General features: G+C 33.3%; 1 protein-coding gene across 1 annotated transcript; it reads left to right on the top strand.

The window, feature by feature from the left end:
• The first annotated feature begins 11,211 nt into the window (after window positions 1–11,211).
• Window positions 11,212–12,150, top strand: LOC104854642 (olfactory receptor 7D4). The gene has a single exon (XM_019205894.1). It carries the CDS (start codon window positions 11,212–11,214, stop codon window positions 12,148–12,150), a length of 939 nt encoding a protein of 312 aa, XP_019061439.1.
• The last annotated feature ends 1,198 nt before the right edge of the window (window positions 12,151–13,348 follow it).

Raw genomic sequence — 13,348 nt, 5'->3', positions numbered from 1 at the left:
TGCCCAGCATTCTGGACATAATGGTACATATTTAATTATTGTTTTACCTGCTTTGGGTCTTGCTTTCCTACCATTCCTTTCTATCCACTTATTTTTGTATTTTCAATGGAAATGTTTAAATATGCCCTTGTGTGTTAGAAATATTTAACATTCTTTTCTATTTTTCCAATCACTCATAATAAATATTTCGCTTTGTGTCTCAGAGAAAACTTAGACTTGGCCTTTTCAGATATACTAGATCAAGGTTTGGTGACACAAAGAGATGGACTAAATGCACTTTTCATACTGAGATAGACATTAGTACTTTGGGGGCCAGGGGTGGACTGTTACATTTTAGATTTAGAGGTCTAACACAGAGGCTCTTATGCTCAGAGGTGAGGTTTGACAGGGAATTAGATAATGCAAGCCCTATACTGAGCATTAGATGAAAGTACTGATGAATTCAGAGTTATATGGGCTGTTAAGATGTGGGGCATGATCGGGGGATCTGGGTCACTGCGGATATGACATAGAAGCCTAAAGAATATTTCCTTCACTGGCTTTTCCTTTCTTTCTCTGTGTCCTGGCTGCTATTCAGTGAGCATATTTTCCTCTGGAATGGCTATATTGTTTCTGTCTTGGATCCAGCTGAAAATAGACTAATAACATGAGTCAAAACAAAAATAAAGGCCTCTTCATTCAATTGAAGGTGTTAGGTATTTTGTTCTAGCAAGAGGACAGTACGGTAAATAATTTTACTTTTCAAAGTAGCTGTCAGAGAGAAAGTTGAATGTAATTAAAATAAAATATGATAAACATGACTTGACAGCTATTTCCACTGCCCTGATCTGATCAACACCCATTATATGCATTTTGAAATATTACATCATATCACATCAATACTTGCAAAATTAGATGCTCATTAAAAATTTAAATATAGCTTTCTTGATATCTGAAATTCACAGTGTCTCAGGTGTCTGCACTGATAATGATGATATGCCTTCTACCATTAGTAATTTGCTCTGCCCCAAATGGAACTTTCTCTGTAGAAATGATGTTTTTAAGATGGTTTCAAAACTGTTCTACTGGTTTATATAATCCCAATTTGTCTGTCTATACTCCTTCAACTATGAAGAAGATGCCTTTACAAATTGGTACAACAAATAGTTTGGTAAGAGGAAAGGACCCAATTGTCCTCGCCATATTCACAGGATTGATTATAACAGGGAGCCTCACTCTTAAGTGCTACAGCTCTCAGGTTAGAACAACAGCAGTTTGTGGCTTTGGGACAGGAGATTAGAATAGATTTAAAAGCAATGCAAGACACAATTCAAACTTTAGAAACTCAGTTAGATTCAGTAGCTAATATAGTATACAAAATGGAAGAGTCCTTGATTTGCTCACTGTACAAAGAAGAGAAACTTGTCTATTTTTAGGAGAAGAGTGTTCCCACTATGCAAATAAGTCTGGCATAGTTAAAGAATCACTGGATATATTAAGAGATCATATTAGACTGCTCTGATAAGAGCTTGATACTGATGACCTGACATTCAGTTTTGGCATTAACTTGCCAGGATGGAGAGCTTAGGTCAGCTACCTCACAAGACCAATTCTTATCATGCTGCTTATCCTTATGGTTCCCTGCATAGTAAGATGGATATCAAAACCCATACATCAAAGGATTGCAGCTGCCCAACACTACCAGATGTTGCTTATGCAGAAGAATGAAAATTGGTATAAATAAAATGAGGGGTAAGGAGTTATTCCCCCCAAAAAACAAAGGGAGGAATGATAGGGAAAACTTTTACAAGAAGCAAAAACCTATAAAGTGTTACAGTGTAAAGTGGCTTCTGCTGTCTCTAACAGCAGTTTGTTTTGTTTAGCTCAAAACTAAAAGGCACTGAAGACACTAATTGCTGAATAAGACATTTGGTCTTAGCTTGAGATAACAGTCAAGGTCTTGAGCTGTGATGACACTGGAGTCACCTGATCATAAAAGTGTCTAAATGAAAGAATCCATTGCTAAACTTTTCTCCCCTGACCCTGAACACCCCCGTTCTATGGGCCAGAATAGATAACTAGGCGAATCTTAAAGGTAAACTCCCCAACTGCAAAGAACTGTTACATCTGGGTTGAAAAGATGAACTATTCTGTGACAGTGATTTGAACTGTGAGAATGAAAGGTAACCACCCAAATGAAGTCAAGGCTACAAGCCCTATAAAAGGAGGAGTTGTAACCCAATGTGTCATTGATCCAGGCACAGCTTAGGTTTGATCACCTCTTATTGATGAGTTAATTTATTATTTACTTCCAAAAATTAATAAAATAAAATGTTAAATATAAATCTTAAAAAGAACTTTCTAAAGAAATGTTTAATATAAATGTAAGAAATTTAATGTCTGCCTCAAAAAATAACAAGAATCTACTTAAAAAATGCTTTAAAATTGATAGCTTAAACCACGTAACTTATAGATAAAAACAGAAGAATATCTCCATTACCTTGCATGGAGCAATGTCACTAACCAGTAGATATGTCACAAAAAAACATAAGAAACAGAAGTAACAAATAGACATTTAATTTTATTCAAAATTTAAAATTCAATGTAAGGAAAGATACAGTGAATATAATGGAACATGTTACAAGCATGAAAACATGGGAAAGAGCAGTGAAGTAATACAGAGCTAAGAAAAAATTTATAAATTCATAAAAAAACTTATTTTTACAAAAATGTCAGGAACACAGAGTGAAGAAAAGACAAAAATCTACAGATGATGTACTAAATAGTAGATATTCACATGCCATAGAACAAAATTAACAACACCATACACAAAAAGCAACTATAAATTACATATAAATCATAAATATAAAAGATGTTGAAAAACAAAGAATAAAATCTCAGCAGAATGATTCTTTTCATGTAATAACATATATAACAAAATAAAAAATGAGTCTTCCTAAAACTATTTTATATGTACATACAAACTTCACCAAATAAACCCTATCACTGTGTGATATTAACATGCAAAATATAAATAATGAAAAGGCATTCTCATAATGAAAGGAATGTTCAGAGCAATGAGAAACTACAGAATGGGGAATATATTTTTAAATTATATACATGATAAGAGATAAACAATTGATTTATCACAAACCCGGGCAACTCCATAGAATACACATAACTAGTTTATAAGCAAAAACAGCTGAATAACAATTCTTACATGATAAACAAATGATCAAAGGAATGTGAACAAATGTGCAAATTTGATAATCCTAAAAGTAATGCAAATTAAAATCTTAATAAAAATACCACGTGATTCTCTTTAGAATGAGTATTATCCAAGAAAAAATGAAAATGACTGTTGGTGGGAATTTGCAGTAAAAATACTTTAGAACACAATTACTGAGAGTAAAAATTGGTGTAATTCTTAAGGAAAACATTATAGCATTTCTTCAATTTAAAAATTTTAGCTACCACGTGATTCAGTGATTTCTATACCGCATGTACATCATAATATCTGAAGTAAGAGTGTCTGGGTATGTGTTCATCTCATTACCATGGTGATGTTCTTCACAATGGCCAAGACATGGAATCAAATGAAGTCTTTATTATTAGATGAGAAGATAAACAATTGTGGTATATGTAGTGAATGGAAAATGTTTCAGACATTTAAAAACAGCAGTCATGTCAGACAGAACAACATAGATGAAACTATACCACATCCCACTGAGTATGAAAGCACCAGTTATATAAAGACAAACATCACATGAGTCTTGAAATGATTTAATAATATGAGTGAGGATTGGCTTTCTCCATTAGAGATTTAAATATACTAAAAACACCCATAATCTAAACAAATTGCCTATTTTTATATATATATATATGAATTAAAACAGGCTTGACAAAATTTTGTAGAGACAATGTTTATACATGTTTTGTTTAAAATTGTTCAAAGGAGAATTTAAAAACACATAACTGTTCTTTATATGTTGGCTTGTTACTCTTTGTTGACCTGTGCTATACACAGGGTGGAATAAAGCAGAGTTTTGTCGTTGGGCTTTCTTCACACAGCCATCATTTTGCCCAGCATCTGTGCCAAACACAGACCCTCAACCTGGGCAGAGCCAAGAGATTATATACATGTAACAGGTGAATGATGGCACTGTTAGTAAAGAGCCCTCTCTGCAGTGGCCATGGTATGCTGAATGTTTGTGCCTGATACCAGCACGAGCCTGTTAGCCCAGGCCAAGTTAAAGTTAATAACACTGGAATATAGTCACTGTAATGTCATTAACAGTTGACACCATTGTATGTTTTTAAACTTTGTATCCTATATCTCCTTAGCTTCGTATCTTAAATATATTTTGTTATTATATCTTTACAGTATGGTCAGATTTTGTACTTGCTGATATGCAACACTTGCACTTTATTTTTCCTGCAATCTCTAAAATTAGAGCAATACATTGGCAGTAAAGCCACTTTTGCTCTGAAATACAATCCTAGCTTTTTATTAGTGCTTTTTGAGCACATGTATTTTACAATCATCCTGGGGAGTGTGTACATGTATGTAATACAACTTGCTCCCTTTTGAAAAAAGTCACATCTCGATCTATCTCACATCTTTCTTCCTCTATTTCCCCTTTCCCCATATTTCCCTATTTTGTTGATACTATTCATTTTAGCTCATGTTTAAGTGATCTGATATTTACATTCCTTGAGGTTATCAGGTTCCTGCTGTACACGGCATATTGCTGTTCTGCATATTTCTTCTTCTGTTCCTCCTTACCCCTCGTCCTTGTTTTCTTGGACCCTTCCCATTTGCAACAGATTTATCCACTTGTCTCGTTCTTTGTTGATCTCTTTGTTCTTTGTCTTATTCAAAAGAGATAGCATGTAGCATTTTAGCCTATATGTTGACTTATTTCACTCAGCATTATATTTTTGAAGTACATCATTTTACGTTACTCACTGACTGGTGTTCTGATTAGGAATCACAACTGTAACATTTATTTCCATTCATTACACATCTCCAAGGTGTTGCCCCTTAATTTGGACACACTCTCTTCTAGCATATTATTTTAAATAACATGGAAAAAGTATTAACATTTAATGTAAGAATTTAATGAATAAAATGACCAGAAGAAAACACACAGTAAAAGCTCCACGACACCAATCTGTACAAGAAAAATTTGGATATGATTTCTGAAGCACCAGCTACAAAAGTTAAAGTTTATCAATGGGATTTCAGCCAAATAAACTATCAGCACAAAAATATATAATTCAATGGACTAGGAAACAACCTAAAAACTGTATGGTCTTGCAAAACTATACATTGGATAAGAGTTAATGTCCAAATTACATATGGAACTCCAATAACTTGATGCCTAAGAAAAAAAATAACCTAATTTTGAAAAATGGAAAATGGCCAATTGCATATTGATTTAAAACAGACATAAAAATTCCATATGTACAAGAAAAGGAATAAATATCAGTAAATGTAAATATCAGGAAATGCAAATCAAAACTAAAATGGCAAATGGTTGCCACCAAAAGGCCAAAGAAAACTGTAATGATGATAAGAAGAAAGGAAATCTTCGCATATGATGTGTATGAATATGTCAGTACAACCAATGCGTATTAGAATAAAGAAGCTCCTCAGAAAGTTACAATTCATACTACCATATCAGCCAGTGATAGTCCTACTGGAGATATGTTGAAAGAATTTTACACTAACTTGTCAAAATCAGCATTTCCATGTTTATTGCATAACATTTTGTAATAGTGCAGATGAGTTACCAACCCAAGACACTATTATAGATAAAAAAGTAAGCAGAGGAAAACATTGTGGATATACAGAATGGAGCAGTGTTCAGGCATCAGTAAGAAAGAAATACTATCTTTGACAACAGCATTTAGTGGTGGTGAACGTTTTAGAGATGAGTGCCCAAACTCTAACCAAAACCCTACTTGTTTATAACAAAGTACCAACACTTCAATCAAACTTGAATACTGATATATTAATTTAGAAAACAGCAACTCATATAATAAAATCTTTTGTCTAGAAATAAAACAAATAACATGTGTGTCATAGGTTTTCCACCACTGGAAAAAAATGGAGAGCATAATACTAAGTGATAGAACCCAGAAACATAAACAGCTACTGTAAGATGCTCTCACTCATGTGCATAATTTAGCAAAATATTGGTCGCATAGAAAGACAAATGGATTGAAGTTGGGATAGGCAAGGGCAATCTGGATGATGATACTGAGGAACTGTTGGTCAGAAGATATAAAATTTGTGAGGCACGAGAAATATGTGCAAGAGATCTATTGTGCAGTAAATGATAATTCATCTTATTCTTGAAAACTTCTACATGTATAAAAAGTGTTTCAAAACAAAAATGATCATCATATGAGGTAATGTACACATTAATAGTCTGTATTTAAATATTTGCAAAGTATAATGCTTGTAAAAATATGATGTTCACATAAACACATGCACTTCAAGCTGTCAATTTAAAGCTGAATGAATGTGAAAATACAGCCATTACAAAAAACAGTATGAAGGTACATAAAAAATTAAAATATAGAAAAAACACATCTATAAAATGGAGTACTGCTCAGCCACGAAGCATGAGAAACTAGAGTCACTCATAGGAAAATACATGCATATTGAGCCCATATTCCTAAGTGAAATAAGACACTTGTGCAAATACTGAATAGTTTCTCTAGTGTGAAAAACTAAAAGTATAAATAAGATCCAAGTTGTATAACTGACTGTAAAACAGGAAGAAAAGAGAAAAAGGTGTAGGGGAAGGGGAAAGTGTAGAGAAAAGGAAATAAGGGAAAAGAAAAAATATGAGAAAAGGAAAAAAATGGAAACAATATTTTTGTAAAAACATATTTTTGTAAAAGGGTGGAGGGTGTGAAGGGAGGACAGGGGTATGGGGAAAAAATGAGATCCAAGACATGTCATGTAAAGATGCAAGATCCCAATGATAAATGTAACTGCACTGTATAATTAAAAAGTTCCAATAAACTCAATTCAAAAATATATAATTGCTACATAAACTAGCAAAGATACATATTCTGTTGAAAAGATACATATTCTGCAATCTTTGCTCTATCACTATTGACAACAGCAAAAATTTGAAATCAATTTAAGTGTCACTCAAGATGAATGGATAAAGGAAACATGGTATGTATGTGTGTGTCTATATAAGAAGGAAATATTGATATTTAGGACAAAGTGGATGAGCCTGCTGGACATTATATTAAGTAAAATCAGATAGACATGAAAATGTTAGTACTGAAGGACTTCATGCATGTGTGGAATCTTAAAAACTTTATCTCAGAGACATAAAGAACACATTGTACCTAGCAAACAATAGATACTTTGGGGAATGGTTGGAGAAATACTAGACAAGGGATACAAAATGTTATTCAGAATGGATGAAGAAGTTTAAGAGAGGTGTTTTATAGCATGTTGGATATTATAGTCAATGATGATATATTTTATTCTGTAAGAATTCTGGGAGGATAGATGTTAAAGGTTTTCACCTAAAAATACTATACAATATCTCTATCTCTATGTATGTATTACAATTTGAACTGTAAATTGAAAATGTATGTACAAAATATTAAAGTAAATTTTAAAGAAAGGGTTACTTTGTTTCCATAACATTGTAGAGTTGAAAATATACATAAATTCTTCAAAGATTCCAAGGGAGGCACATCATAGGGAAATGGTATTTGGGATATTTTTCTTGTAGAAATTAAACTTTCCTTAGGGGATACAATGTGACTTTTAGAATGAGGAAAGAAGAATGTGTTTTTCTTTGGAGGGAATGAATTCTTCTCCCTTTATCTACATTTACAGCATGAATTTACACTGAAACAAAGTTTACTGAAGATTTTCATCCTCTTATATTCTTTCTACCTTGGGACTGGAATCATGTGGAAGGAAAAAAATGAGGAGCTCTGAGAATTCAACCTTTGCCACATGGAAAATTTAAACATGTCCCAGTTGCCCATCACTTATAATTCTGTGACTCAGCCTCCAAATGAATGCAAGTGGGCTTCCCAGGACGGATTGTGAGAAGAGAGAGCTTCTGTGGCAGCCATGTGAGAGACTTGCTGTGTTGGAGGGAGGGAAGGTGCACAAAAGAGGAAGCAGCATAGTTTGAAGGTTTTCACTCTAGAATGAGAATGGAAAGCCCCACATTACTGTAGTCTCTGAAGGTAGGGGTCCTCTACAATAATTGGAAAAAAACTCATGTTCATTGAGATATTTCTTATTTAGCAATTCTTTTATTTCTTTTATTCTCTAAAATCTCTAACCTGTTTCCAATAATATTCAACCACTGAAAAGTCTTTATCTCTTCCATTTTTTCCTATAAATTGTACTGCAGTTAGATATTTTGTATTCAATTACTTATTGCTTAAATTCTTGAAGGTCAATTATGTATGAGGTATTGTCTAAATATTTATATATTTGATTGGATATTCTTATTATATTTCTGAAGTTTGCTTGAGGATTTTATATAATGCAAGCTCTTGTAAATTCTATATTTTGCAGTTACTATTTTATCTTAGCATCCACAGTATCTGTAACATTGTCATTGTAATGTTTAATAGTTTGTCTAATCTATTCTTTTTCATTTTAACAAACTATTTAAATACTTAGGAAAATATCAATAAGTAAAGTTTCTGGAAATTTATTTGCTATATTTATGAATTCCCCACAAATACTCTCCTGTTAAATGATTTGAAAAAAATCTAGTCTTCATTGGATTATAAACAATCCTTTTGTTTTCCTCATTTACAGAGTGGCTGTACTATAATCATTAATGACTGACACACCTATTAACATTTTTCAGACTTTAGTAATATAGTTGTAATTTATCATCATTGATTTATATGATAGATTAGTTTTAAAGCAATCTTATGTTAAACTGCTTCCATTTCTATAATTGGCATTGGTGGTTCCATATATTTTTTTTCTTTTATGTTTGTGGTACAAAGAATGGAAGCAAGGAATTTCCAGGCAAGCATTTTATGATTAATCCACAATCCAGGTGTTAGACACACATGAAACCATTTTATTTAATTTTGTTACTTTTTTTCATCTATAGTCAAGAATGTGAAATGCTTAAAGACTGCTCATAATATACTTACCATTTTGTCTTTGGTCTTTTTCTCTCTAATAACTCCCATGCTGTATGCAGTAACAATGTTGACCATGTTCGATCATGGTGATTGTAAATATTTACTTTCAGTGCTTACATTTGTCTTGTAATATTTTTACACTTTCATATTTATACCTAGAATGTTCTCAATTCATCAGATATATATTTTACCAAAGAGCTCTTCCAATTTAAACAAAATATATCCCCACTCAAAAGCGTGCACACATAAGAACATACTCCCGCACATGTCCTATATTTGACTTTAATTTTTGTGTATTTTTCCATTATATCTGTGTAGTCCACATATGTTTTGCTCTTTTTGGAAGAATTCACTGCAAAGACAGTCCCTGGAGTATGATACCTTAATGAACTTCCTAAACCAGAAATGCTACATGATGTGCAAAAGAGGCAACCTGTCTCTATGCTTATAAGAATTAAAATGTGTTTTGTCCATGATGAATACAATCATGTGTTTAAAATAAGTGATAATAAAATAAAAATAAAAATATATTAGACTGAAAATTAGAATTGCATTTTTTAAGTCTACCCAGTTTAAAATGGCATTGATAAACAATCGCCATGCAAGATAGGACTACTTTTGTGTGAAGATTAGCAATTCACATTTTGAAGTGCCTACTAGATGCTATAGGAACCCAACTATAAAAATGTTATGAGTAATATTATTTAATTTTACACTTTAACCTTTTAATGACTACTACTCATAATGTAATTTCATTTTAAGGAATTGGATAGCTTTCTCCATGTCACACAAATGATAACTGGATGAACCAATTTATATTCACAGAAGTCTGACTTAATAACAGTTTTAATCTTTCTTTACTTTACTTTCCCTCTCCCCTCCCTTGTTCCCCTTCCTATTTGAACATTTTTTCCTATATCTCAGTATGAATCAACTATGTTTGTCCTTATTTATGCTTTTGGTTTCTCAAACAAGAGAAACAATGCAATGTTGAAACATATGGGTCTAATTTATTCCACTTAAAAGTATATCCTCAAGGTAAAGAAAAGTGGGGAGGGGAATTAAGATATATTATATACAGGTACAATTCCCTGTGATGAATGTGATCAATATGTCTGTCAAACACGTATTAATTAAAAATAAATTTTAACAGCAATACAGTTTTTAAAAAACAACCCAATACTACACTTTGGGAAAGTTATACATTCAAAGTAATTATTATACAGGAGAATTTCAATAATAATTACACCAATGCAATAAGCATTTATTAAGATACTACTGTGTACAGAAGCATTTTGAAATGTCAAAATGAGTCTATGGCCATACCATCCTGAACACACCCGATCTCGTCTGAAATGTCAAAATGAGGTAGTAAGAAGAACCATATTTTTAGGGAGATAAAAAAGGTCCTGAAAAATAACAGTCACATCACTGGGAAGTGCCATTTCAGGGGGAAAAAAAGCTTATTTGTAAATTCATGCATATGAAAAAATGTAAAGAAATCAAAAAATATCTGAGCTATGCTTATTTCTTTGATGAATCATAGCAGAGAATAAATTAGTTATTTCTACCAATTAAATAGTAAAATAAAATCTAGTGAATCTGTGACAAAACAGAGACGTTTCCCCAGAGTTAAAGAAAATAAAATATATCAAGAAGCACATGCCTATAGTCTTAACTATGTGGGAAGACTAAGCCAGGGAGACATTAATAACAAGGCCACCTTGGGCAAATGAACCAGAAACTATTTGAAAACTGAAAACTAAAAATAATGAAAGCTGGAGAAATAGTTCAGCAGTAGAGCACTTGCTTAGCAAACAAAATTTCCTGGATTCAATCCCCCAGACTACAGAAAATTAAAGTAAAGAAAACATGAATAAAAATAAAAAGTTAAACTTGAAAATGGTAACCACTTAGCCATGCAGCAGTCACTGGCAGAACTCAAGAGAGGGTGAAGGGTGTCCATCCGTGGGTGATGTAAAACATTGATAACTACCTAAGGCACCAGTTCACTATTCTTTGAACAGTGCTTTTGTTTTCTACTCTACCAATTACACCAGTGACATGGAAAAAGAAAACAACTCGTGTATGGCAGAATTCCTCCTCCAGGGACTTTCAGATTATCCTGAACTGCAACCTGCCCTCTTTGCCCTCTTCCTGTCCATGTACCTCATCGCAGTAATTGGGAACCTGCTCATCATCCTGGCCACTACCAGTGACTCCCACCTCCACACACCCATGTACTTCTTCCTGTCCAATCTGTCATTTGTGGACATCTGTTTCACTTCCACCATTGTCCCAAAGATGCTGGTAAACATCCACACACAGCATAAAAACATCTCCTACAGGGAATGCCTGACCCAGGTGTACTTTTTTATAATCTTTGCTCTAATGGATAATTTCCTACTGAGCATCATGGCCTATGACCGCTTTGTGGCCATCTGTCATCCCCTGAAATACATGGTCATCATGAGGCCCCACCTCTGTAGTCTCCTGGTGATGATGTCTTGGATCACAATCTTCTGGGATGCCCTGATCCACCTTCTACTAATTACGCATCTGACATTCACCAGAGGAACAGAAATCCCACATTTCTTCTGCAATCTGCCTCCACTCCTGCAAGTGGCCAGCTCAGATACCCAAATCAATAAAATTGTCTTGTACATATCAACTGCCCTACTGGGTGTGTTTCCTGTCACTGGGATCCTCTTGTCTTACTCTCAGATTGTGTCCTCTTTAATGAAGATGCCCTCTTCTACAAGCAAGTCAAAGGCATTTTCTACCTGTGGGTCTCACCTGTGCATGGTCTCCTTGTACTATGGGACAAGCTTTGTGGAATACCTTAGTTTCACGTTCACACATTCTTCTCAAGCAAGCATGATCACTTCTGTGATGTACACTGTGGTGACCCCCATGCTGAACCCCTTCATCTACAGCCTGCGGAACAAGGATGTGAAGGGAGCCCTGAGAAGACTTCTCATCAGAGGAGCCTCTTGTCCTTAATGGACCAATAGCTTTAAAATTCGAGGATATGTTCTATGTCTCTAAGACAAATATTTGGAATTTTAATAACCCGGTTCTTCATCTTTCCTAAAGTCAATGTGTCATTTTTCTATTTTTTGAATACTTGGAATGATATTTGTGTATATGATTTTGCATTTGTTTTTCCTCAGAAGTTCTCTCATTCATTTTTAAAAATTCTTCCTTTTATATGTCTCATAATGTTTTATCTTTGATCTGTTTACTTACAGGTATTTGAGTCTAATTACATGTTTATATTATGTAACATATTCAGTGTTGATATGATGTTTTTGAATGCTGTCTCCTCAATAATTTTAAACATTCTCACTAAAATACTAAAATGAAATGTTAAATATTTCTGTGATGTGTGTGTTAGCCTAATTTGATCTTTGCCAAATGTGTATGTTTACCAAAACATCACATTGTTCTCAATGACTACATGCAGTTTTTTGTTTGTTTGTTTGTTTTTGTACTAGAGATTGAATTTGTGACCTTGCACTTCCAAGGTAGGCAGCAGTACATTCAATTAATTTGTAAAATTATGCTCTTAATATTAATGTTCTTCTCCTTAATTTGAGATTTTTCTTGTGTAACTTAGCATAAATGTAATTGAAATAACTCAATAATCAAGTCAAATTGCTTACCATAAGAGGTTTGTGTTTATTGATTTTAGGTGTAGAGTTTCATTTAATCCTGAAAACCTCTCTTTGAAATATTTTCTCTAACTAGCCCCAGTCCTCAAATGAGGAGACAGACATTAAAATGGATTATTACCCTGCTAACTGAACTGATACGGAGGGCACCTTTTGATCATTGGTATATTACATGTAAAAACAGTGATTGGATTTTCTATATGAAAGCTATTCTTTGAAGGGAGTTTGTTCATTTTATGCATCGTGATATTTCTAGAGCAACACTAATATCATCTATTTTCTTTACCTTATTCATGCAAACCCATCTCTGCTATCTTCTATTCCTTCAGTTTTTCATTATTTTTCCAATTTTCTTCTTTTTTTCTTCCCTTTTCCATTTTCACCTACTTTGCCTCATTCCTTATTTTTGACTCTTTATTTTCTTTTATGACAATAATATTCTACTACATCTGTACACACACTGTATGTTTTTTCATAAATCGATAGGAATTCAGATATTTCCCATATTTCAGCCATTCTAAATAGTG

The sequence above is a fragment of the Fukomys damarensis genome, unplaced genomic scaffold (assembly GCF_012274545.1).
Source record: "Fukomys damarensis isolate Sample0158 unplaced genomic scaffold, DMR_v1.0_HiC HiC_scaffold_30, whole genome shotgun sequence".
NCBI classification, from domain to species: Eukaryota; Metazoa; Chordata; class Mammalia; order Rodentia; family Bathyergidae; genus Fukomys; species Fukomys damarensis.
Note: the sequence above shows the minus strand (reverse complement) of the source record. Positions and strands in the feature narration are given on the sequence as shown.

Coding starts and splice junctions, on each gene's coding strand:
- LOC104854642 (XM_019205894.1), top strand. CDS start 11,212: ATGGAAAAAGAAAACAACTCGTGTATGGCAGAATTCCTCCTCCAGGGA.